At 36.2% G+C, this 27,742-nt stretch overlaps 2 protein-coding genes and 1 long non-coding RNA gene across 3 annotated transcripts in view; 2 read left to right on the top strand and 1 right to left on the bottom strand.

The window, feature by feature from the left end:
- LOC107558110 (uncharacterized) overlaps window positions 1–17,686 on the bottom strand; it is a 22,517-nt gene extending 4,831 nt beyond the window's left edge. Inside the window, exons 1-2 of the long non-coding RNA XR_001605458.1 lie at window positions 17,676–17,686; window positions 6,104–6,115 (exon numbers count right to left, since the gene is read on the bottom strand). This is a non-coding gene — a long non-coding RNA (uncharacterized lncRNA). The remainder of the gene's footprint in view (window positions 1–6,103; window positions 6,116–17,675) is intronic.
- A 3,113-nt stretch (window positions 17,687–20,799) lies between these two features.
- Window positions 20,800–26,872, top strand: LOC107558101 (drebrin-like protein B). Its single transcript, XM_016241718.1, has 15 exons — window positions 20,800–21,173; window positions 22,383–22,438; window positions 22,577–22,689; window positions 23,166–23,240; window positions 23,355–23,501; window positions 23,603–23,680; window positions 23,771–23,922; window positions 24,699–24,753; window positions 24,846–24,920; window positions 25,386–25,494; window positions 25,586–25,762; window positions 25,850–25,912; window positions 25,996–26,111; window positions 26,267–26,351; window positions 26,613–26,872. Exons 1-15 carry the CDS (start codon window positions 21,091–21,093, stop codon window positions 26,747–26,749), a joined length of 1,521 nt encoding a protein of 506 aa, XP_016097204.1. The 5' UTR covers window positions 20,800–21,090; the 3' UTR covers window positions 26,750–26,872.
- A 500-nt stretch (window positions 26,873–27,372) lies between these two features.
- LOC107558099 (cytochrome c oxidase subunit 5B, mitochondrial-like) overlaps window positions 27,373–27,742 on the top strand; it is a 2,707-nt gene continuing 2,337 nt past the window's right edge. Inside the window, exon 1 of the mRNA XM_016241717.1 lies at window positions 27,373–27,515. Within this exon, the coding sequence (XP_016097203.1) occupies window positions 27,419–27,515 (97 nt within the window). The 5' untranslated portion in view covers window positions 27,373–27,418. The remainder of the gene's footprint in view (window positions 27,516–27,742) is intronic.

The raw sequence follows: 27,742 nt of genomic DNA, 5'->3' as shown, positions 1-27,742 counted from the left end.
GGCAAAAATGCCCCTGTATGAGTTTTTGTCTCATATTTATATCATATGATATCACATCAGCAGCAAAAGCAATATCACACAAGTGCTGTTTTTGTCCCGAATATCACAAGTTTAAATGTGATTTTATACAACAGTTCAGTAAATAAGAAGTTAATATTGTGCATTTTGTTAAATTTTGCCAAAAATAATATTACCTATAAAGCCACAGCAGAAGTGTTGTGTATCTACGAGCAACACAGCTTCTGAATGAATCAGAGTTTGAACGAATCGAGTGAATCAATGAATCATAGAGAGCGCCATTTACAGAATTCCTGAATGAATCAGAGTTTGAACGAATCGACTCATAAAGACATTTACCGCCACCTGCTGGTAGTTTTAGTTTCTTCTTTAGAGTATAATTTCATTTATTTAATATGATTCTTTAGGGTCTTAATTAAAAGTCTATAACATACTTTGATTAAAATTTCTCAATGTTAGTGTAAAAAACACCTTTTTAAACCTGTCAAAATCAGCTCTGTTTTTATCAAGCCATTATAGTCCATGTTGCTTTAAATGTTAATGAGCTCTGCTGGCCCCGCCCCTCGCTTCCGAGCTGCTCTCAGAGAGACTGTTTACTTTAGCCGCATTCATCGTGAAACTTTTGCTAATTTGCGCATTATTAGGAAAGGTGATTTGCAAAGATTCATTAAAAAACCCTTATACTCACCTCTTCTATAGATGAGGCTGGATCACGAATGATTCGAGCGAACATAGATGCATTTAGGCAGATCGGGAGTGGCGCATTTACTTCAAAGCGAAAGTAACGTTAATCCTCTGCGTCTTCAGCAGCTCAGATGTCGGGAGTAAATGACGAGTGCTATATTCATTATTACATCCAACAATAAAGCACCTCAATCGCTTAATCGGAGACATCTTGTCTTCTCATGTATCTGAGTCAACACAATGGCGGACTGATGACAGCTCACTCAGGGCGGGTCTAACGTAAGACACCAGTCCAGTCTGTGCTGAAACACTACTGTCAATCAACTATCGTGGGAGGGGCCTGTACAGAACTACGTCATTCTGACAGGAATCTCAGAACAGCCTGGTTTGAGAAAGGGGATTTTAAAATAGGGATTTAAAAAAAAAACACTGGATGGATTTTTATAATTATAGGATGGATGTGTACACACACTTCCAACATACATTTATGTTCAAACAACTTGAAAAGTGAATTTAGCATCTGATGACCCCTTTAAAAAAAAAAAACATTAAAGGGATAGTTCACCAAAAATAAATCAATAAATAAATTCTTGTCATCATTTAGTCACCCTCTTGTTATTTCAAACACGAATGACTTACTTTCTTTTGCACAACATAAAAGAAGGTATTTTGAAGACTGTTGGTAACTAAGCTGTTTTGGTCACTAGTGACTTTGATTGCATGAACAAAAAATACTGAGATGTTTCTCGAATGATCTTCTTTTATGTTCCATACTTTATGTTAGGCCATTGTAGCCTAAACGTTTAACACAATAATAGGTTTAAATGATCTTTTGGGGGTATTTTCACAGCCAAATTTAGTTTAATTTTTTTTTATCTAATTACAGGGTGCTGTGATGAATTAATCTAATTCATCGCAGCACCCTGTAATTAGATAAAAAATTGTAATCGACTGACAGCCCTAATTTAAATATATAATTAGACAGAATTGTAATTGAACATTGAACATGATCAAGTCTCTTCCTTTTATCATAATAATGCTTAATTTCCAAATTTTTATAAAAAAATTTGCCATTCAAAAGACATTGCAGCCATTCAGAAATATATTTGAATACGTTTTGCACACACTCTGCACTCAATTATACACAGTTCTGTGCACAGCACAAGTATGTGCGACCAGCTGGTGGAAACTCGAACCCACACTCAGTTATCTCCATTGGCATCTGCACTACTTCCTCTAGCCACACTCGGCCAGGGAATAATTCACCCTTTGTCCTCACCGATGTGGGCCTCACATGAGTCCAGCGTCTCCAGTGGCAGACATCCTCATTAAAGATCCTGAGATGGATGTCATGTTGTGGCTTGGAGACTTTCTTCACCTGGGCCGTAGACAGAAACATTCTCCAGCGAAAAGAGAAGCACTGTAGGTGCCCTGATTCAACAGATGTGGTTGCCTTCAACCTCCATTGCCATGACCAGATGATATGGCTGCTTACAACCGATGGTTGTCTGTTTAGCGTAACTGTGGAAAGTAATGAGGTTAAAATCTGATTGTCTGTTTTACATAATTGTTAGGAAAAATTAGATAAGACTGCATTAAAAATCCAGGTTATTTTGGCTATTCCTGCATTATGTTCATGTGTTAGCTCATAAAAAGCATAAAGATAAAACTCCAATACAATGTACATTAAGCATCCATGAAAAGCACCCTTCTGTTCACACCGCAGCACATTTCTGGGCGTGAAAGAGACGTGAACATTATTTCAGCATTTCTGTACAGGCACTAGAAGTCTGTTTTACATAATTGTTAGGAAAAATTAGATAAAACTGCATTAAAAATCCAGGTTATTTTGGCTATTCCTGCATTATGTTCATGTGTTAGCTCATAAAAAGCATAAAGATAAAACTCCAATACAATGTACATTAAGCATCCATGAAAAGCACCCTTCTGTTCACACCGCAGCACATTTCTGGGCGTGAAAGAGACGTGAACATTATTTCAGCATTTCTGTACAGGCACTAGTAAAAACTCTAATGAGACGGAGCCAGTCAGCACAATATGACTTCCATCGTTCTGTTTTATTTTTAGCTGTTAAAACACTAGGGCGTTGCACACATAAAAATGTGGCATAAATTTGAAATACTCTTTTTTGGTTGAAACAAATTGACAGTTGTTGTTGTGAAAGGAACATTATGCATTTCACAAATGAGATTATCTCTTATTTACTCAACTGTTTCTCTCCATAGCGTTTCTTTTCAGATAAAAAAAAATTTTAATAAACCGTCAGTAAATACACTTATTAGTTAGTTGTGTGTGTTTGATTCACTAAAAGGCTCTGGCTCATAAGAGTCATTCTTTTGGGAAACAGACTACACTGGTTGTGCTGTATGTTTTTGATTCAGTAAAAAGAACTGATTCATTAGAATCATTCACTCAAGAGTCGGCCTGGTTTTGCTGTATTTTTTGAATCACTGAAAAGAACCAGCTCATAAGAGTCACTTGTTCAGGAATCGGACCACACTGGTTGCACTGTATGTTTTTGAACATAGAGCCAGTTCATTAGAGCCATTCATTCAGAGATCGGAAAACTCTGGTTTTACTTTATGTTTTTCATTCAATGAAAAGAACTGGCTCATGAAAGTCATTCATTCAGGAATCAGATTACATTGGTTGCGCTGTATGTGTTTGATTCAGTAAAAAGAACAGATTCATTAATTAAGTCACTATGTTCTTCACTGAAAAGACCCGGTTCATAAGAGTAATTTGTTCTGGAAATCAGTCTACACTTACTGCATTGCATGTTTTTGATTCAGTAAAAATAACTAATTCATTAAAGTCCAATTCGGGAATTGGACAAATCTGGTTCCACTTTATATTTTTAATTCACTGAAAAGTACCAGATCATAAGAGCCATTAGTTCGGGGAATCAGATTACACTGGTTACAATGTATGTTTTTTATTCAGTAAAAATAACCAATTAATTCATGAGTCATTCATTCAGGAATCCCACGTGGTTGTACTGTATAAGTATCACTGATTCGGGGATCAGACTACACTGGTTGCACTGTAGATTTTTGATTCACTGAAAATAACTGATTCATTAGAGACCCTTTTTTGGGAATTGGACTACTCTGGTTTTACTTTATGTTTTTCATTCACTGAAAAGAACCAGCTCATAAGAGTCATCCGTTTAGGGAATCAGACTACACTGTTAGTGCTGCAAAAAGAACTGATTCATTTGAGTCATTCATTCAGGAATCAAACTATTTTGCTGTATTTTTTCATTCAACGAAAAGAACCAACTCATAAGAGTCATTAATTCAGAAATCGAGCTACACTTGTTGAGCAGTATGTTTTTGATTCAATAAAAATAACTATTCATTTGAGTAATTTGTTCGAGAGTCCGTCTACACTGTCTGTTTCGTCCTGTAGATTCAGTGGTGGTAGCTTATTGCAAGGTTGTTGAATAAGTTTAGCAGGAATCAATGTCGGAGTGTTTTATCATCTTAACAGTGCGCATTTGAGAATCATTAACTGAACCAAAAATGAAAGAAATGGAACCGATTCTGAAAAGGAAAAAGACTTGAATTATATAAGAGCAACCACTGAGCATACAGCCATGCATAATGTATGAAGACAACCATGCTTGATTTATTATTTTAAGTACTAAGGAATTTGTAACATATTTCTTGATATAAATTGTCCCAAAACTTTCAAATGCTTGTCAGATTAGAACAGATGACATTTTGCAATCCCAACAGCACATTAATATATGCAACACAATATACCAGAGCAGATGTGATTGGTTATCATCGCATGTGCCCCACTGGGAAAATTATGTTCTCTAGCATGAGATGCATCTCTAGACAGATTGGCACCATGCATCCGACACTTGACATTCAAATAATGCTCTTCAGGCATATTCATGTTGCCACGACATTACACAAATATTGCAAAAGCACCACATGTGGAGTCCTTATGCCTGACAAATTCAGGGCATTGATCTTAACTACAGCTTCAAACAGATCGCCCTACTCAGACCTGGGCCGAGAATCATTAACTACACCTGATCAAATGTGTTTGCAGATGCAGACACACTTTTCCTGTTCAAGAGACAACAGTGCTGATAGTATGACATATCTGAGTGCTTATCACACACTAAGTTGAGTAACATCTCATCAAAAGTATTGAACTGTGTTTTTAACAACTATTAAAGTATATGCAAGTCTGTTTCATATTATTGTGGATATTCCTATACTTGTATTAACTCAGAGGATCCATGCACAGCTAATGCAGCTGCAGTTTGGTGCTTTAACACAAACCCACAGCTGCCTAGAAACATTGTGAGAAGAGAATGTTAATCCTTCAGGGTATTTTTTCCTCACAATCTTTCTGCAGCCTATGAGAAGATGGAATAACATGCGGTGATTAATTTGTACAGCATCATAATGTCATCGTTTTCCTGGTTTGGCCAGGAGATTTTCATATTCTGGGATGTTTTCCAGTGTCTGTGAGACAAGAATAGCATGCATGATACACTTTGTGACATTGTTCTGCAGACTTTTTCCCACACATTTTGTAAAACCTATCAAGTCTCCCCCTTTTCTCATCTTGTTCAATTAATACTTTATTTCAATATTTTTACTCTCACAAAAATAGTCTTCTTTTAACGTTTTATTTTACATTAATCACCAGCAGGACCAAACACAAATGTTTCGGCTTCAGGACTTCTTCAGTGCGTTTATTTTTGTGAGTGTGGATCATGGTTTCATATACTAATTAAATAGATTGACGCACCAAAATAAAATATTAAGTGACAAAAGATGGTGGTGCAAACAGCTTTGTGGAACAATATTTTTACTCTCCCCATGCAAAGCATGTTGGGAACAACAGTTTAAATTTTGTCAACATCAAAAATAATTTTTAAATAATTGATTGCCTCACATTCGACCAACAAATTTTAATCTAGTAGCACATTTTTAGAGAATTACATTAATCGAAAGCAAAGAAATCAAGAAGAGAAACACAATTGTGTTGTGTAGATCACAAATAATGTGAATGAGTAAATTAGAAAATCTGTATTTTCTAATGTTTTCTGTATGAAATTAATTTAAAGCACCTGGCCTGATGAGTGCTGTATTTCGTAATTCCTACTGAAAAAGCGGACATATCAAAATTTTAAATAAATAAATAGCCCACAAATATTTATGATCAGTTTTCCTGGAAAACGCTGCATTTTAAATGTAAAGAAACATGCTAAATATTTTAGGAACACAATAGCATGTAGACAGCATCAAAGCTAAAAACCACAAAACTTAAATTTAAGTATGGTAAATTGTGTATAGAGCTGAGAATATTGCTAGCTAAAAGCATTGCACATTAGCTTGAAATTAAAATGTACCTTCTCTATTTTCTAAATGCATGTTAAAGATCTTATTATGAACAATTAATCCGTGCATATGTTTCATTAAAACATGTTTAATCATAAAATGTTTAATAAATGTTAAATCAATAAAATGTTGTTTAATCATAACTATACTTCTCCAATCGTTTCATCTGCTTAAACCCCGCCCCTGCAAGCTTACGCTCACCTGCCTCCACTGTTGTGTGCCACGCCCTCATCTCAACATCCAATCAACAATCAATACATAAAACCAAAGCCTTCTTTTTCGATAATCAGTTACACTCAGATGTGCATCACACTATGGAAGAAAACATCTGTCGCTACTTCTTGTTTGCTGCAACAAAAAATAAGTAGAACTTATTAATATATTTTGCATATTGGTCCAATAATGTTGAGTTTCAAGGGCCCCAATGTGCATTTACAGATCAGATAAAATGTGCAACACCAAACATCCCCCCTTCATAACACAGAATCACAGAATCAACGCCAAATCTGTGCATTTTTGCAGTTACAGGCATCATGCAGTTTGGCAGCAATGATACATTTTTTTCAACAGTGTCTGTTGTGCTAATTTCTCGGCGGTCGTATATCTTGAGAGCCAAAGTGTCGAATCCGTGTGAGTTTTAGAGACTGGAAGCATACAGGCATATGGAAATTTTGACAAAACTCACATCTGGAATGTTACATTGAGTAATTCACTCGCTGTCACATAAAGTACATCCAAATAGGGAGGGTAACCACATACCAAAACAGGCAGTGACATTAACCTAGACTCAAAGCCAACTGCTAAAGAAAATGATTGATGGAACATTTTGAAGCTATTAAAATCTTTGTGGTTTCACTCGTTGATGACTAAAAAGAAAAAAAAAAATTATGTTCCTTAAAACAAATATAAGACAAAGCCTTTATCGTAGACTCATTTGCTCCATGAAAAGGAAGGTGCAGGCACAGATAGTGATACCAATCTCTAAATCTGTGTGTAGAGCAAAGAGTGACTTATTTGTTGACATTACATGGCTGCAATTAGGTTGAATAATTAGCTCGGCACAGCCCAGTTTTCAATAGCTTTAATATATGTGACCATTAAACTAAAATTAGCCATTTTATGCAGCCTGTACGCAGTTGATCTTGACTAATAAATTCAGAACGCTATTATTTTAAGATCAGCCTACGCAGTGGCGTCATTACAATTTCTTTTGCAGTTTCTATACGGCATACATTTGTATAGTTGATTTCAGGAAATGAAATCTTAACTGAGCTATAGGAGATATGATTGTAAAGCCATAATATCTTGCTTTAGGCATACGATTATATAGACTTACACATGGAAGAGTCACAGCTAGAGTATGTCACTTTATGTTCAGCATAACTGTGATCAAATCTGCTGTATTGCATCTTCAAAGATCTTTAAAATCAGCACAACCAAATTGTGTTGTAAGAAGTGGGTAGTAACTGATTACATGTCATCTGGATTACGTAGTCACATTCGAAAAATTAAGTACTCGTAGTTAGATTCAATTACATTTTTTAAATGCTCATAATCAGATTACAGTTAGTTTTTATGGATTACTAACTGCAAATTGCATCATGTAATCTGTAATCATTAACAAACTATTTGTAAGTAATCAGCACTGGTTGTAAGATAATAAAAACCTGATTGTACACACGTAAAAATGCCTATTAAAGCACAGGTTATTCTTTTCTAACTTAAAACTATCTGAATTTACTGAAACTTTGGACCTGTTTGTCTTCATCTCCCTGTTGTGACCTCTCATCCTTTGCATGAAACTCCAAGAGGCTATTAACCTTTAACCCCACGCAGTGGTGAAAGCTCTCAGTCCCAGCGTGCAGTGGCTGCTGAGTGCCCATTGTATATAAATACAAACCCTCTGTTTCCCCGTTTATCCCAGCAGAGGTCATAGTCATATCCCTTCCTCTCCATTTGCTGGCCTTACGTTCCAGTGGGCTAAACTTGTGGCACTAACAGAGAGAAGACTCAAACAAATTTCACTGCTGTGTTTGAGTAAAATGATCAGAAAAATTGAATATATACGTTATCCATCTGCCACAAATCTGAAACTAGTTACAAACTTTTAAAAAGAGATCAGGCAGCAATGATACATTTTTTTCAACAGTGTCTGTTGTGCTAATTTCTCGGCGGTCGTATATCTTGAGAGCCAAAGTGTCGAATCCGTGTGAGTTTTAGAGACTGGAAGCATACAGGGATATGGAAATTTTGACAAAACTCACATCTGGAATGTTACATTGAGTAATTCACTCGCTGTCACATAAAGTACATCCAAATAGGGAGGGTAACCACATACCAAAACAGGCAGTGACATTAACCTAGACTCAAAGCCAACTGCTAAAGAAAATGATTGATGGAACATTTTGAAGCTATTAAAATCTTTGTGGTTCACTCGTTGATGACTAAAAAGAAAAAAAAAAAATTATGTTCCTTAAAACAAATATAAGACAAAGCCTTTATCGTAGACTCATTTGCTCCATGAAAAGGAAGGTGCAGGCACAGATAGTGATACCAATCTCTAAATCTGAGTAAAGAAGGGTGTAGAGCAAAGAGTGACTTATTTGTTGACATTACATGGCTGCAATTAGGTTGAATAATTAGCTCGGCACAGCCCAGTTTTCAATAGCTTTAATATATGTGACCATTAAACTAAAATTAGCCATTTTATGCAGCCTGTACGCAGTTGATCTTGACTAATAAATTCAGAACGCTATTATTTTAAGATCAGCCTACGCAGTGGCGTCATTACAATTTCTTTTGCAGTTTCTATACGGCATACATTTGTATAGTTGATTTCAGGAAATGAAATCTTAACTGAGCTATAGGAGATATGATTGTAAAGCCATAATATCTTGCTTTAGGCATACGATTATATAGACTTACACATGGAAGAGTCACAGCTAGAGTATGTCACTTTATGTTCAGCATAACTGTGATCAAATCTGCTGTATTGCATCTTCAAAGATCTTTAAAATCAGCACAACCAAATTGTGTTGTAAGAAGTGCTGGGTAGTAACTGATTACATGTCATCTGGATGCCGTAGTCACATTCGAAAAATTAAGTACTCGTAGTTAGATTCAATTACATTTTTTAAATGCTCATAATCAGATTACAGTTAGTTTTTATGGATTACTAACTGCAAATTGCATCATGTAATCTGTAATCATTAACAAACTATTTGTAAGTAATCAGCACTGGTTGTAAGATAATAAAAACCTGATTGTACACACGTAAAAATGCCTATTAAAGCACAGGTTATTCTTTTCTAACTTAAAACTATCTGAATTTACTGAAACTTTGGACCTGTTTGTCTTCATCTCCCTGTTGTGACCTCTCATCCTTTGCATGAAACTCCAAGAGGCTATTAACCTTTAACCCCACGCAGTGGTGAAAGCTCTCAGTCCCAGCGTGCAGTGGCTGCTGAGTGCCCATTGTATATAAATACAAACCCTCTGTTTCCCCGTTTATCCCAGCAGAGGTCATAGTCATATCCCTTCCTCTCCATTTGCTGGCCTTACGTTCCAGTGGGCTAAACTTGTGGCACTAACAGAGAGAAGACTCAAACAAATTTCACTGCTGTGTTTGAGTAAAATGATCAGAAAAATTGAATATATACGTTATCCATCTGCCACAAATCTGAAACTAGTTACAAACTTTTAAAAAGAGATCAGACTGGATGGTTCCTTGGGGCTCATTCCTGTAGCTGAAATGATAGGGTTTTACAAATAGTTTTAATTAAACACTTAACCTACTCAGAATGCCTTAGTAAGAGCATAGCAACGCTCTCAAATCACTCAGAACGCCTCAGCAACAGCATAGCAACACACTACAACCACTCAGAATGCTATAGCAACACACTAAATCCACTCAGACTGCCTTAGCAACAGCCTAGCAATGCACTACAACCACTCAGAATGCCGTAGCAACACACTTAAACCACTCAGAATGCCTTAGCAACAGCATAGCAACACACTACAACCACTCAGAATGCTATAGCAACACACTAAATCCACTCAGAATGCCTTAGCAACAGCATAGCAACACACTAAAACCTTACAGAATGCCGTAGCAACAGCATAGCAATGCACTACAACCACTCAGAATGCCATAGCAACTAACTAAATCCACTCAGAATGCCTTAGCAACAGCATAGCAACACACTACAACCACTCAGAATGCTATAGCAACACACTAAATCCACACAAAATGCCTTAGCAACAGCCTAGCAATGCACTACAACCACTCAGAATGCCGTAGCAACACACTAAAACCTCACAGAATGCCTTAGCAACAGCATAGTAACACACTACAACCACTCAGAATGCTATAGCAACACATTAAATCCACTCATAATGCCTTAGCAACAGCATAGCAATGCACTACAACCACTCAGAATGCCGTAGCAACACACTTAAACCACTCAGAATGCCTTAGCAACAGCATAGCAACACACTAAAACCTCACAGAATGCCTTAGCAACAGCATAGCAATGCACTATAACCACTCAGAATGCCATAGCAACACACTTAAACCACTCAGAATGCCACAGCAACAGCATAGCAACGCTCTAAAAAACCATAAAAATCTACATATTGATCTTAAATCTCCAATACATGTAAACATGTAACCAAATCTATCTAATTAATCTGAAACTGTCACTAACTTTCTCCAAGACAGACTCCAACAGACATATTTCATTCTATTAGCATCACTGCAGTTGACATGTAAGCTAACTGATGGCGGGCAAATATAAATCATAATAAATGGCATCTGTCTAGCAAAATATTTGCGTCAGTTCCCTTGACATTATTTATGAGCCTGTTAATGTAAAAGCTAGTGTCTGTGTGATGACCGCCCACCCCTCGCAAACAGGAAGTGAAAACCGGATTGGAATTGTGTGGACTGTAGCAGTTGGTCGGGACGCCTGAGTTTTGGGGGAGGATGGGCCCATGGGGCCCCATGAGCTCCGTGGGCTCTTTGTGTGTGTATTCAGCTCTTCCATTGGGTCTACAGACCCGCAGTGAACAAGGAAAGACTAAACCATTCACAAAGCTTTTCATTTTTCCACGACCTTTGGGATATGAGATTGAATCACACAATTAGATAACGAATTGGATAATCTCATCCTATCAGTGCTGGATAGTAACTGATTACATGTAATCTGGATTATGTAATCAGATTCCAAAAATTAATTACATTAAATTACATTTTATATGGCTCATAATTGGACTAGTAACTTTTTATGGATCACATGATTACATATTATTCACACAATGGTAGCAAATTATTCATAATTTATTGATTGTCCCTAAATCTTACATTTTTATCATTTCTAAAAAATACTACTGTGTGTCATACCAACTGAAGACTTTGGATGTGTAATGTCATTGCTGCTTTCATGTTTATTAATGTTTGTTCATGCACACTTTTTGTCAGCCAAACCCCTTTGACAAAAAATATTTAGAAGACATGCAGGTAAACAAATGAAATATTTCCATTCAAATATTTTTAGCGTTCAAGTGTTTTATTTTGTTTTTATTTTAAAATAATGTATTTATGGATTTATTTATTTACTTTACAATTTTAGGATTGAATTAATTATTCGCTTTTTATCAACTCGGTCAAACCCACTGCGGTTCTTTTCATTAACCAGTTTGGGAAACCCTGGAATAATGTAATGTTTAATGCATTTCATGATGTTGATATCAAATAATGAAATATATTTTCTTTCTGCTTTTTTATGTCAATGTGGGACATTTAATGGTATGTTTAAAACAAGTTAGGTAATAAGTAATCTAAAAGTAATCTAAAAAGTAGTCAGAATACATTACCTAAAATGAGTAACCTAGATTACTTTATTAACTACAGTTTTCATCATGTAATCTGTAATCAGCCGGACACCCAAGTGGAAATAATAAAAATTGAAGTAAATCCCCATCGCTGTCTCGTTTTTGTCTGTCAGCGGTCAGCAGGCTAATGTGATGAGACAAGCACATAGCGCAAAGACATTCTATCTCCCATTATAACTCTCGCCGTTTCACTCCAGCCACACCATATATCAGTCCAAAAGGAAATCCCTCTTTTGTTCCTCAAGGAAACCGATAGAAGGGGTGAGGCGGAAGGATGTGTCACAGTATTTCAAACAGCTGGACAGCGCCTGCCGAAGCTGCTGTGTGATAAACCTGTTTGGATAGAGCTGGCCACTTGTTGTGTCAGATCTCCTGAAGAAAGCCACAGATCAAGTAGGTTCCTCACAATGTCGTAAAGGAACAAATGCTCTCCAGAAAGACTGTAGAGTGGATTTAGGCCACTAAATAGAAGCAGATAGACTTGTCTAATGGATGATCTGACTTTGATTTCTGTTTGAACCAGAGGCTAATGATTAAGAGAGCGGAGGAGTCCTGGTGTGCTGGATGCTGTTTGGACTGACTAATGCATGGGAGGGGGACGGTTCAGACTAATTGCCACCATGTTGAGCTCCCTGGGGAATCAATGGGTCAGTCCAACAATGGACTAGAGGTCTGACCACCAGCACACTTCAGGCTTGATTTGATTTATCCCCACATTAGATTATGCCCTCTGAGACCAGGAAAAAAATGTTCCTCTGGACAATAATCACTAACCAGAACCACATTACCCCAAAATTATGAGTCAGCCCTTTTCTTTTCTAAGTCTAAAATATGACTGCATAATTACCTTTTCACAATTGAAAGAATCTGAAGTAACTATTAATACTATTTAATGAATACCATTGAATTTGATATTTGATGTTATTCTCAAGTATCAATAAAATGAGTTTAAAAAACATTAATCAGACAATAAGACACATATTATTACTGTAAAAATCCAGTTAATATTATGTAAAGGAAAATATTTCAGAAATGACACAAATTGGAGTATGTTTTACAAGGAAATACTATAATTCAATATTTGTACTTCAGAATGTCCCGTTTCATTCAATGTGTTGCTTGATGTTTCTTTGTAATTATTTGTGAAATTTACTAGCAATAACCATAATAATAAATACGTAACAGAATATGGCTTTTTCACTTACAAAAAAAAACAAAACAAAATGTAATTATATTAAATTGAATATTATAGTATTAACAATGTGATTTAAAATATATAATATAAAATCTAATTTAATGTTTTAAAAAACTATCATACTATTACAGAAAATGATATACAGATTTATAATAATAATAAAAAAACTTGGGCTGCTGTGGTTGGCAGAAATTCTCCGTAAAAAAAATTAATACAATGTCTGTACTTTAAAATATACTTATAACCACCATAATAAACACATAATATAACAACGTAGCTTTTTTTATTTATAATAATATTTTTTTATATTTATTAAAAAAAATTAAATAATAAAAAGCCTGATTTAACACTATTAAATGGCGTATTATATAAAATATATTAAAATGTATCTTTTTTTTTTTAGATATAAAATAATTAAAAAAAAAATTATATATTATAAATGCAAAAAGATTATTTGACTGATAATTAACTATCATGTTGTACCTATTAAGCTGTAAAATTATGTTTTACTATTAAATTGAATATTATATTTTACTGTATACAGTATATGATAAGCTAACCAATGTACTGTAGTGCTTTTACATTATTTTCCATTAAAATGACATTTTTAACATTTATCAAAGCCATTTTTACAGCATAACTTAAGATGAACAATTCTCTCATTTAGGACATGTGGACAGTGGAGGTGTTATCTGAGGTGTTTGGTTTGACCACGCCATCAGTTTGCTTCTGTTTTGGCCAGCCTAGTGTGGGAAGGAAATGAAGTGCTATTAGGAGACAAACTCTCACCATAAAAAAGCAGTCACCCTGACAAAAAAGCCTCTTCTCAGCACACCAAATAAAGCATTAAATGCTGTGGGCACTGTGCTAACCACAGTCAAAGCAAACAATGTCGTTTAGATCACCGCAACCCACAGGTTGTAAAAGTCCCCTGTGAAATGTGTCAGAGTGAATCGAGGTGAAGTTCACGCCTCTGGAGTGCACATCAAAACTGTTTATGGCCTCCTCAGTGACCTCTGATTCTCTCTGATTACAGAGCTGAACAACACATCTGCCAGTGGAACAAAAACTATTAGAGTTATATTCACAATGCATTCTCTGAAAAGAACTCTTAATATCCAGTTTTGCTTTGCAGGCAATACGAGAATCATTTTTAAAATTAAAATAATAAATTAAAGGCAGTACAACAAATTCTATCATAATATATACAAACTTTACAATTTAAATAATGTGACATTTTTTCACATTTAATAATGAGGGGGAAATGAGAAATGGGCTTAATTGTGATGAAAATAATGTCGAAATCTTGTTCTAAAAATAGGATTCAGTCTCTTTATGTGAAATATAATTTCTTATATGTTTATATTTTAGAGTGAAAAATCTTTTTTTTATATATATTACATGTATATAACACTTTTTTAAAATAAGATTTTAGTCGTAATCAATGATTTAACAAATGCATTTGTGTTGTTAAATGCAGTATAGTTTTTCAAAATAAATAATAAAATATATACTTTTATAGCATTTTATAGTGCTGTCTTCTTGCTATATATATTACTCTTGTTGTGTGTGTGTGTGTGTGTGTATATATATATATATATACGTATATACTGTATAAATTCAATATAACTTACAGCAAATACAACAAATATTATCATAATATATACATTTTTCATAAAACTTCATAAAAGATCCATAAAACTTTACATTTTAAATAATATAACATTTGTTTCACATTTAATGATAATTTATTGAAAATATAGTCAATATCTTAATAGTCCCCTCAAAAGTCTCTTTATGCTAAATATAATAAATTTTTAACATACGCATAAATTAAATACATACATGTATTTTAAAGCATTTTAGCATTATAAATTGCTGTCTTGTTAAAGATAATATCTTTAATTGACTGTATAGTGAATTAACCAACTCACTGATGCAGTTTTACATGCATTTCCATTAAAATTACTAACAATTATATTATTGGTCTATTGGAAATATAACCATGTGTGCATTATCAATTATAATGAAACTGAGACCTATATGGCTGTGTTACATGCGCCATGCAAACGCACCCTATGCACTTGACTCCAGATGAATTTATGTGCAGGAAGCAGCGTGAACTCTAGATGAAGTGCTACACGCCACATTATCAATAACTCACTCTGAAGCCGTCTCACTGTTTCCTTCTAAATGGTTTACATTTTTCTCAGATGACCAGCTCACGGCCGAGGTAATTAGAGCAGACCAGCTGTATTGTGCTGTGAAGCGATAGCAGCTGTGCCGGAGCAATGGACACTCATTACCGCCGGCCTTCATCATCTGTTAAAATGCAATATTGTGAGAGGCTTTATTGGCATTATAAACAAAGGTTTACATGGCCGAAGCATTAATAAACATTACATGCCCACAATGTACACAATAAAGTGCCTCTCTCGCCGTGTTTGGACTGCACGTGCAGGCGGGACGGGGGTCTGGCACCATCCGGCTCAGGGCCAGCATGCTGCACTCCGGCCTGTGAATATATGTGCACATTGCTCATTCAAGCCTGACAGCAAGGGGTCTGGAACCCGCCGAGCCGCTTGGCTGAAAGGAAGGTGTGAGAAAGAATGTTAATGGCTCTTAATTAAGGATGGCTCTGATAAGGAGGTTCGGTGAGGTTGGGGGTTTGACTACCGGCCCTGGAGAGATGTTTGCACCTGAGGAGCATTTCATCGATTGTCCTGGCAGGGGGGACTCACTAGCTTGCCATTCATTTACTAACATGATGTGTATCAAATCAGATGCTAATGGGACTGTGTGTGCGTGTCTGTGGGAGAAGTAAGCAGTGAGAGGGGGTGGGCGATTATTTATTCTAAACGTTTGAGTGGGAAACAGGCACAAACAATCACACATTAAACAAAAAAAGCCCCCAGGCCATGAGGCCATTGTACGTTTACAGCGACCCGCCGATGAAAATTCAAACTAAAAGTCCTGAAAGAGCCAGTCTGACTTCATGCAAGACTAGAAATGTGACAAAGTAATTGAAAAACCTTTTAAAAGTTTCAATTAAGCTTCTTTCTCAGTTGTATGCTATACGATCCACCAGTTGACTGCTGATGTTGACACACAGTCTTAAACCAGTCTGGAGGAAATGGACCGGAAAGCAGTGTTTGCACAGCAGATAATGCAAGTCCTAATTTAGAAAATAAAAAAGGGTTATATGGGCAAAACACATCTCAAAAGGAGGAACAATATTTAAGAAAATCTGATCAAAGATTAGAGAGAAAGGAGAATTTAAACAGAAAATGTTGGAATCATTTCTTTAAAAATGTAAATATTTGATTCAATAGCATAATTCTATACTAGTTTCCTCTATTTACTTTTCTTTTCATTTTGAGGTGAAATTGGGGTGAACCAGGCCCCTAAATATAGTATATATTTAAGGGCACCTATAATAGATGCATGTTATTAAAACAAAAAAAAAAAAGTTAGATTAAAACCTGTTAGTGTTCCACTGTACCGCCTGCGGTACACTGTGTGTTTTTGAGGGTTAACTTCATGACATACAACAGCTCAAAAAAAAAGAAATAGCTAAACATGTCACATATCTTTGGAAAGCTGAGATTCTTGTGATTTGAATGATTTGAATGATGGAACCTTAACCCTAACCCAGTTTAAGATAAAGTCAACACAGCAGGTACAATCAGTGTCTTTGTCAAATGCAGGCATCTGTTTACAAATAAACAAAAAAAAGTTAGATTAAAACCTGTTAGTGTTCCACTGTACCGCCTGCGGTACACTGTGTGTTTTTGAGGGTTAACTTCATGACATACAACAGCTCAAAAAAAAGAAATAGCTAAACATGTCACATATCTTTGGAAAGCTGAGATTCTTGTGATTTGAATGATTTGAATGATGGAACCTTAACCCTAACCCAGTTTAAGATAAAGTCAACACAGCAGGTACAATCAGTGTCTTTGTCAAATGCAGGCATCTGTTTACAAATAAAAAAAATGTAGGCGTAATGTTTTTTTTTTCCTTTTTCAGTGTGTTCAAAGTTCTATTACTCAATACCAGTAAGACTTAAAGTGATTCAGAGGTTTGTTCTGTTTAGGAACAAACCTCAGAATGTCACCTTTCAAAAGAAACCAAAACCATGCATATAATGATTCAAGAGCAATTTACCTTGGCCATGCTTTTTTAGGTGTTTTAGGCAAATTTTACAGGAATGCTTCAATTTCACATATAAATGAAAAAAGAAGGAAGACGAAAGAAAGAAAAAAGAGAGAAAAAAAGAAAGAAAAAAGAAAATTAATATATAATATATATATAGAAAAGAAACAATTGCCACTCAGAAATTGCAAGTAAATTTCACAATGAATTACAATGAAACAGCAAGAAATACATTTAATCAATTTTTAAGTTTTGAAGTAGAAAGTAGTAGTATGTTCTTATAAAATGTACTATATATATATATATATATTTTTTTTTTTTCTTTCTTTCTGCCACTTAACATTTAACAGCAAAAATGTATTTTGGGGACAAATATGACCTTCATAGTTTTTCACAAGATTTTTTTGTAAAGTTAGACAGTAAAGCTATTTTCTTTCTGCCACTTAACATTTAACAACAAAAATGTATTTTGGGGACAAATATGACCTTCATAGTTTTTCACAAGATTTTTTTGTAAAGTTAGACAGTAAAGCTATTTTATCATGTTATCAAATATAACCATGCTACCAAATCAAGCTCTTTACAAGTTTTGTGAGATTCACTCATGCAAAACATTTGCTTTCATGCGAGCATCCAGTCTTCGTGTTAAACTGACAATAATCACAATGAAATGCTTGAGCCTATTGAGCTCAAAAGTGAAACCCGATTACAGTTTCAAGGACAAGCAATTAATTTTGATTACCAGGGATTGGCCTCAAGGGAGAAATCTCAGAGATCTGTGAGGCACATGGCTTAGTAATGCTGAGTGTGTGTGGAGAGAAAGAGAAAGACTGGGGGGGTTGATCGTAAACTCAAACCTTGACACCAGCCTAACCATGACACAGGAGCCGCGGCCCTCCCAGCCCCACGGCCGGGCCCTCAGGGCCCCGCTCCCATTACGATCTCGCACTCAATTGTCTGCTGTGTGTGAGAGGGCTCAGGGGGCAGATGCACTCTATATCATACCTGTCAACAAGCGTGCTTAGCACAGACCTGCATGCACACACACATACACACTCACACGGCTGGGGCTGCAACACAACACCGACCGCAAAACTGGGTCATCTTAGCCAGAGACAAAGACTCTGGACTGACAGCAGGAGTTGAAATCTGCCCAAAAGGCATTGGCAGTGCCATATCACGAACAGTCGGATGCTGGGAGGGGTCATAATGAGAGCCACTGCTAATCATCTGTTTTCTGCCTTTGTGTGAGAAAATCTGCGATTAATTCATTCAAATATGATCTTGGCTCAAACTGCATATGTGGTCACAGAAAATAGCGGCATTTAATTGCACGCATATGATTTTCTCTGGCAGATTAATTAGTGTGGTTGAAATTGTGAGGTTGATTCGAATTCTTCGAGAAGACTGAAGCGCTGAGTTATTTTGCTTCAAATGTAGTGTAAACTAATAGATTTGGAGACCACATGGACAAAACATGTGAGTTTCCCCTTACAAACTATTCAAAGATTTTCCTTCGACAAACCATTCCCATTTTTTCTGTTTTGTTATAATAAGCTAACCATTGCATAAGTCTTACAGCGTGATCGAAATGAGGGGCCAAAATGATGAGACTACTAACTGCAGCCATTGTTTTAGACCTGAGCAACATTTAGAATAAAATAGAAATAGTGAAGTGATGTGGATAAATGCAGTGAAGTGGGATAAATGCAGAGCACTAATTCCGAGTATGGTGACCCATACTCGGAATTAGTGCTCTGCATTTATCCCATCCAAAGTCAAGTCAAGTCAAGTCGGCGGCGGCGCCCGGGGAGCAGTTGGGGGTTCGGTGCCTTGCTCAAGGGTCACCTCAGTCGTGGTATTGAAGGTGGAAGAGAGCGCTGTACATTCACTCCCCCCACCTACAATCCCCACCGGTATGAGACTCGAACTCGACTTCCCAACAATAGGTTGTTGAAACAAGCAAAACGGAACAATAATAATGTAATTTATAAAAGCATTTGCAGCTTCAGTCTGGGAACTGCTTGGAAAAACTCTTGAACTGTTTTTGATTTATTAAATATTTGAAATCTGGCATCTGTACAACATGGAGATGTCATTATCTCTAATTGCACTCAGGGGCGGTTCTAGGGGTACATCCATGTAGGCCTATGTGTCAAAGCACACAGGATAGCTACACTTATAGGCTATATGCCGCTTATAGCCTACTATACTGGGTCGCGAGTGTGCTAAGTAGTTAAGTAGAGTGTGCGGAGTAGGCTAAAGAGGTTAGGGGAGCAATATAATAACGTTATGGGAATGTTAAAATATTGTTCTACAAGCCAAAAACTAACGTTCTATTTCTGTTAAGAAAACTTTGTCTAAATCTTAAAACTTTAAATCAAATAGACATTTTCTAAATGCCTATTTGACATCTGATAGGAAACGTCCTATATAGACACATTGCAGATGAGCACACACTCTAAAAAAATAGTCTTGCAGATGTAAATGCAGACGTCAGACAGACATCTCCGTGACATATGTGTGCTATCAGGGCTAAGCCACCTGTGCATTTAAATATTCATATTCACAAACCCTTCAAGATGTCAAAGAAGATCCCTGCTTATCCGAGATATAGGCATAATTGTCGTTATAGTTATCGTTGTGAACGGGCCTTAATCTAGCACCATCAACAAAGATGCATGTGAAAATAAATCTGCATTCTTACTCCCTTTTATCTTTTTTTTATTTTTTTTAAAGAACCCAAACTTTAATTGAAGTAAAACAAAAATTGGGGAAACTCTCATTATGCAATAAGTTTTTCTCTTTGGCCACAATTATTGACATCCCTTTGTTCAATGCTTTTTTCAGTTCGCCAAGTTAACAGCTCTGACTCTTTCCTATACGAGTTTGGAGATCACCTGACAGAGACCATTTTTTCTTTACAGAATCTCTCCAGAATGCAGCAAAGTATAACTCGCATAATATGTTGCATTTGGGCACTAAATTCCCTTTTGCATGAAGCTTGAATGAATGTTTACCATGCCACTGATATATTTCAGATCGTCCAGTTTCTCTTGATCTGTCAGTCTCTGAAGCAAGGATGAAGCATTGTATTATGTTTAGCCTATACTTCAAGTGTCGGCAAAAAAATGTGATTTTACTAGTCCAACTAGTTCCCTCGTGGCCGTTCTGATCAATAGCTAAAGTGCGATTCGCGAACAAATGGTTCTTTTGAACAGTGATTCAGTCCAAACGATTGTTTGCGGAATTACTTTTGGTTTAACGGCAAATATGTAAAGTCTGAACAACACTGCTGCTCATACTGTTAACAATAGGCGAATAATATCACAGTTTGACACAAAAATGAAACAAAATGGAATACTTTTAACTAAAAAGTATCGGTGAATCATTTGAACTGATTCAATGAAAACGACACGGTCCGAACAAACCGATTCGCTAAAATGATTCCCAATGCTAGTTTAGTCTATTGATCGACAGAAAGGCAGAAGCATTTTCTCTGTAGCCTAATATATTTCTTTTAACACCATATAATGTTTTCTATATTTGTTTCCTTAACTAATATGTAAGGAAAATAGGCTACACGTGCTCTCTCTTCCTCGTTTCAATTTCCCCAAAACTCGCTGAACCAGATTTCATGGGACAGGTGCGTTTTTAAAACGGCAGAAGACGGTCCACTGAAAGAGGAAGACAGGATTAAGAGTATATCTCCATTAAAAAGTTCTCCACGAGTTTGTGCAAGTTCAATGACCCACTATGGCAGTAAACTTGAGTAAAAACGGACCCGCGCTTACAGACGCATATAACGAAGTGGTGAACGGGAGAGCGGCCACAAACTGGTAAGACATCTATGTGTTACAAATCAACATGCTATCGAAAATGGATGAATGAATTATATTTTCTAAGTACTAACGACATTTTAACGTTAACTTATAATGTTGCTTAAAATGAGGTATTTCTCTTTAACATAATATGCAAATTACTTTTCAAGAAACCCAGTTATTACATATCTCGTGATCAAAAGGGAATTATTAGTTGCTTGTTGTGTAATTTTTGGATTTAACCCTTTAACTGTCTTTTTAAAGAAGAAAATCAGCATATGATCGCAAAAGTGGAATTTTTTCAAAAAAATTTAAGTATCAAAAAGTTATAGTAGTTTCAATTTACTGTAAAGAAAATGCACTATATTAATTTTATTTTATATAGCCTCTGGCTCTGGCCTCTGGCTTGCTTAGTTGGGGACACTTAATTTCCGGCGATATCGTTGACACGATTGCAAAGATATTATTTAAACTGAGCTGGATGTTGACATCCCTGAATTCAATGATGAACTGTCTTTAACTGAAAAATGAGTGTTTACTATTGTCATTTTGCATTATTGACACTATTTTCCTAATTAATGCTGTTCAGTTGCTTTGACACAATCTGTATTGTTAAAAGCGCTATATAAATAAAGGTGACTTGATAAAGGTGACTTTTATATATAAGAAATATTTTACATATCAGGTTTTACTCTAAAATTGGTATAAAAGTATAGCCTTATGTCTAAATAAGTTATGTTCCAAATTTGAAGTTGATATGAAAAAAATTGAGGTTCCTGAGATTTTATTTAGGGCGTTATAGCCTACCACAAACAGCCACCGGGCGCCATCCAAACTCCATTGAATTTTTTTTATGCATTTTTCTGTCACAAATGTCTAGATATCTCTGTCAATATTACTTCTATCTCAAAATAGAAATATGGAATCCTGATACTCAGACCTTTCCAATGATATGTTTTTTGTCTGATTTCGAAATGGTTTTCACAGGATGAATCTTGGGCTTCTAAGCTTTCAAATGATATGATTTATGATGATTACTAAAAGATTTGATAGAGAAAAAAGACAACAAAAAAAAGAGCGCCAAACGTCCCACAGGTGGGACCGGAACAGTTAAGGGGTTAATTTAATTTTCACGTTATAGATGTATGTTGTCATTTATAGTGGTTACCTTAAGTAATTTTGTAACAGAAGGGTCCTGCATACAAATAAACTGTATTTGTTGATTAGGGTGTTGTTCACCTATGAAGGAAACAGTAATGACATTCGGGTTGCAGGGAAGGGAGGTGAGTGAGTTTTAAATAAGATATTATTGCAGATAAGAATGCCAAATAGAGTGATGTCATTCTTTTTTGTCCTATTTGATGGGTCAACAGCAGTTGACAATTACAAATGCTTATATGTTTTCTCTGAGTGTGCCATAGATGGTGGGCTTGAAGAAATGGTGGAGGAACTGAACAGCGGTAAAATCATGTACGCCTTCTGTAAAGTGTTGGACCCCAGCTCTGGAGTTCCCAAGTTTGTGCTCATCAACTGGGTACGAATGGACAAAAATGTCCAAAACCGAATGTACTGATGAGAACTAGCCTACTTTATAATGTAAAATGAAAAAAAATCAATTGTCATCATTTACTCAACCTCATGTTCCAAACCAATAAGACTTAGGTTAATCTTCAAAACAAAAACAAATTAAGATTTAAAAGAAACCAGAGAAGTGTCCCTCCACTGAAATTCCAGGGAACTAAAATAAAGATCCAAAAAGGTCATAGTTTAGATCAGATAAATCATATAAAGCGACAGTATCTCTTTGCATAACTTGGATTAAACCGCTTGATTCATATGGATTCGTTGTATGATGCAATTATGATCCTTTTGGATTGTCTACATTTTGGTTACCTTGACTTTCGATGGAGGGAATAAAAATGAATGATGACAGAATTTTTGAGTGAACTATCCCATTAACCCCTCAATCTCCATTTTAGCAATCATCTTTATACTATTATTTGGTTTCAGACTGGCGAGGGAGTCAAGGACATTAGAAAGGGTGTTTGCGCCAACCACGTTCATTCAATGTCCAATTTTCTGAGGGTGAGTGTTTGATGCAGCTTATTATAATTCTCGATTTTCATTTTGTAGTTACATTAGGGTCATGTCATTTCATTCGCTACAAATTCCTAATTTTGAATGTGTATTTTATTAAAGGGTGCCCATGTGACCATCAACGCTCGATCAGATGATGATGTTGAACCTGCTGCCATCATGGAAAAGGTGGCCAAGGGCTCAGGCGTCAACTACAACATCCACAAAGAATCAAGCCAGAACAATAATTGCGAACCTCTTGGACGTGTGGTGAGTGAAGCGATGAGTTATGTCCATACCTCATATTTCTAGAGGCTTTGAATATCTGCATGTTTGCTTTCTGAATTACTCCAATGTCTTTGTTCCCACAGGGTTCTGTCTATAAAAAGGTCAGTGCTTTAGATGAAATCCAAATTACGGACAGAGACAACTTCTGGGTTCAGGCTGAGGTGAGGAAACAGCACGGTAAAACACAATGCTTTTATCTTCTCATCTGCTCTTTGTTGTCTTGACACATTCTCTTCCATCTCCTTTATCAGCAAGATGAAAAGAACCGGCGGCAGGAGGAGCGCAGGAAGGCAAATGAGGAGAGGCAGCGTCAGGAGAAAGAACGGAGGGAGCAGGACGCTCGAGAGGCAAACGAACGAGAACAAAGGCGGAGGGAGAGAGAGCAAGGGATCGACCAACAGAGGCGAGTGATTTTGTGTCTGTCCTGTTCATATCATCAAATAGTATATACCAGGGGTGGCGAACGTCGGTCCTGGCGAGCCGCAGCCCTGCAGAGTTTTGCTTCAACCCTAATCAAACACACCCGAACAAGCGAATCAAGGTCTGAACGGTTATTAGGAAGCTACAGGCAGGTGAGTTTTAATTAGGGTTAGAGCTGAACTCTGCAGGGCTGCGGCTCTCCAGGACCGGAGTTCGCCACCGCTGGTATATACACTACCGTTCAAAAGTTTGGGACCGGAAATATATTTATGTTCTTATTCAGCAACGACATGTTAATTTGATCAAAAGTGACAGTTACAAAAGATTTGTATTTCAAATGATGCTGTTCTTTTGAACTTTCAAAGAATCATCAAAAAATTATTTTCCACCAAAAATGTTTTCAACATTGATGGTAATAATAAATGTTTCTTGAGCATCAAATTATCATATTAGAGCACTGAAGTCACTGTGACTGAAGACCAGAGTAATGATGCTGAAAATTCAGCTTTGCATCACATGAATAAATTACATTTTATAATATCTTAAAATAGAAAAGTTATTTTTAAATTGTAATAATATTTCACAATTTTACTTTTTTGTTCTTTTTCTATATTTTAGATCAAATAAATGCATAAGAGAGCTATTTCAAAAAACATTAAAAAATCTTACTGTCCTCAAACTTTTGAACAGTAATGTATGCAAAAATGGAGTTGCTTTGGCTGTACGTGATTGCTAAATAACTTCCTACTTGTCTCACAGGCTGTTTGAAAAGAAACAAGAGGCAGGAAATAAAGAACAGGAGCAAAGAAAATTGGTAAAATTATTACCTGCAATAAATCTGAACATGATAAAATCATATTTAATATATCATGTTAGTCACTCTTGATTGCCTCACTTGTTGTTAAGGAGAAAGAGCAGAAGGAACACCAGTCTCCTGTCAAAGCAGGAATATTGCGATCTGAGTCTGTGCAGAAGGCCAATGTGAGTTCACCTTTGATGAGTCAAAATAAAATGCAGCACAGAGAGTGTCCTTGGATCTCAGAGTATATTTCCCATTGAATTTCTCCAAAGAGATTTTAAAAAAACCCTTTAGTAAAGAGTTCTAAGCTCAGAGATGAATCACGGGTTCAAAGAAAAAAGTATATGAAAATCAGACCATTTTTTAATGATCAAATGAAATACACTTCCCACAAAGCATTGTGAATTATGTAATAAAATATCAAACAATAGTATTATATAAAAATATTGACTTATGGTCTGTCTTGAATAGTTTACACATTATCATTAAAAAACGTTCGAAACAAAAAAGTTATTTAAGGAGAAAATGAATGGGATTTTACTTCCGGAATCCTAGTGTTTTCCTCTATTATACATTGAAGTGTAAGTAAGAAAGGGCAAAAAAAAGAAATGAAAGGACATAAAATAGCATTTTCTACCTTTTTTCAGGAGGCAGCATCAATCATCTCTCAGCGTTCCATCAATCCCAGAGAGCTGTTCATGCAGAAGGAGAGAAGCTTGGCCAACAGTGCAACACCTTCTTCAGTCACCCGACCAGGTAAAGAAAACTCCTGTCCAACAATTCATCAAAAGAACTTCCGACAAAACCTTTTATCCCAAAATTCAGAAATTCATGTCTTTTCCCCCAGGTCAGTTGAGAAGCCCATTTTTATCCCAGCAAGCAGTCAGTGCAGAAAACCCTCCCAATGAAAGCAGGTCTCAGCCCCTATCTCCAGTTCGCCCTGCGGCAGCTGCCTCAGTTTCACATATACCAGCTCCAGTCTCTCCTGTGCACGAAACTCCGGCTTTCCCAGTAAAATATGAAGGTGAGTAAAAGCAGCAATCCTTTTTATTTCTGTGGTTTGACATTATGTAACAGTTAAGTGATAAGTTGCTTTATTGCTGTCTTTCAGACCCCTTCTCTGATGATCCATTTGTATCTGAACAAGCTGAAGATTCTGAAGATGAATGGGATGGTATGTGTTCTCGCTGTAAAGCTTATTAACGTCGGTCAGTGTTATAATTATGCCTGAAATCTTACTTACTGTGTATCCTGCAGCAGATTCAGGTGAGGAGGGATCGAGCCCTAATGCTGGGAAACAGCAAAGTTATGATGTAAACAACATCTACATGAACATCCCCTCACATGAAAGTCTCTATGAGAACGTTAACCAGGTTTGTTCCTTGTCTTGTCATCCAAAACCTTGCTGCCATGATGTATTAGGACATATTTTTCTGTAGTAATAATAATACTTCAGCTGGGTATAAAATATTATGTACAATAGATTTCAGTGTCACACGAATGGCATTATTTATCATATAATTTGAAGGATTTCCAAACCCATGCTGGTGAGGAAGAGGAGACAGGCGAAAACCAGAACATCTGCGCAAGAGCACTTTATGACTACCAAGCTTGTGAGTGGTGTAGTTCTACTGTATTATCTAAGTAATTTATTTTAATGATAAATTAATCATATATAAATATTTTAATTTATTTTATGATCAAATTTTATGTATACAAATATTATATATATATAAAATTCAGTAAAGCTAGGCCTGATTAAATTTAGAAAATAAATCATTTTACAATATTCCAAACTCTAATAATCAGTGAAGATGTGGTATTAAAAACACATCAATTTATGCACTATATTTTCTTCTTTGTTTCTCATTTAGTGGATGACTCAGAGATCACTTTTGACCCGGATGATATTATCACAGGGATCGAGATGATAGATGAGGGCTGGTGGAGAGGTTACAGTCCTGATGGTCACTACGGATTGTTTCCTGCTAATTATGTTGAGCTTCTTTAAGTCTACAGTAACCAATCAGATGCAGTATCATGTAACAAAATGATTATGGTTTGTTAATGTGTTTTAATTATGTTACTGGGCTTTTGAAAAATCTGTTTTCTTACTTTATCCAAATAAAGTTCAATAAAAGTTTGATGTTCTTTTCATGTTGATTCAAATATAGCAATCAAACAAAGAACAGAAAATAAACTCCAGCATTGTAATAAATGAAAATATTCCCAGATTCCTGAAAACATGTGCATTCTCACCCAAAATGTATTAATTACTTTCCTCACAAAAAAATAACTACAAGTATATATATATATATATATATATACATACACACACACACATATATATATATATATATGTATATACAGTACACACACATAGTCAAAAACTTGTAAATGAAACAAAACAGAAGATTTAGTTTGAAGGAGATCTCAAATAATTTTTATGATTTTACAGCTGTAACAACAACTTACAACTTACAAAATAACAATTTCAATGGAACATTTTTGTAAGTAAAAGGCTTTATCTGTCCAAGAACCATTGCCAGCCGTTCACTTCACATCAGAGCGTATGGAATACATAGGTTGCTGACGTATAACTCACGCGACGCGATAGTTACGTAAACGCCTCTTCGACGTCATCAGCCCGATTCTGAGAGTTTTTGGGGAAGAGGAAGACATGGCCGCAAGGTTACTGCTGAGAAGCGCCGTCCGGGCCGCTGTGACCCGCAGGGCCTCTCCAGCGGTCGCGCTGACCAGAGGGATGGCGGCGGGAGGTCAGTGTTTTATCACGGCCTGTTTCTAACAACCGAAACGCGCCGCAGCATCATTAAGAGGCCGTTTGAACGCGTGCCAAGGGCGCGATGCCTTCCGCGGTGGTCAATGCGCTTACCATCGGAAGTCTAAATGGGAAAACATCTGTTTACATATAATTTCTCATGGGATATTTTACGACATTGTGTTGTTTTAGAGTTTGAATGTGGTTTTGGGGGGGGGGGGGGGG

This window comes from Sinocyclocheilus grahami, unplaced genomic scaffold (genome assembly GCF_001515645.1).
Source record: "Sinocyclocheilus grahami isolate Dianchi unplaced genomic scaffold, SAMN03320097.WGS_v1.1 scaffold632.1, whole genome shotgun sequence".
In the NCBI taxonomy this organism is placed as follows: Eukaryota; Metazoa; Chordata; class Actinopteri; order Cypriniformes; family Cyprinidae; genus Sinocyclocheilus; species Sinocyclocheilus grahami.
Note: the sequence above shows the minus strand (reverse complement) of the source record. Positions and strands in the feature narration are given on the sequence as shown.

Coding starts and splice junctions, on each gene's coding strand:
- LOC107558101 (XM_016241718.1), top strand. CDS start 21,091: ATGGCAGTAAACTTGAGTAAAAACGGACCCGCGCTTACAGACGCATAT. Junction 22,439..22,576: donor TCGGGTTGCAGGGAAGGGAG/GTGAGTGAGTTT, acceptor AGTGTGCCATAG/ATGGTGGGCTTGAAGAAATG. Junction 23,241..23,354: donor CAATGTCCAATTTTCTGAGG/GTGAGTGTTTGA, acceptor ATTTTATTAAAG/GGTGCCCATGTGACCATCAA.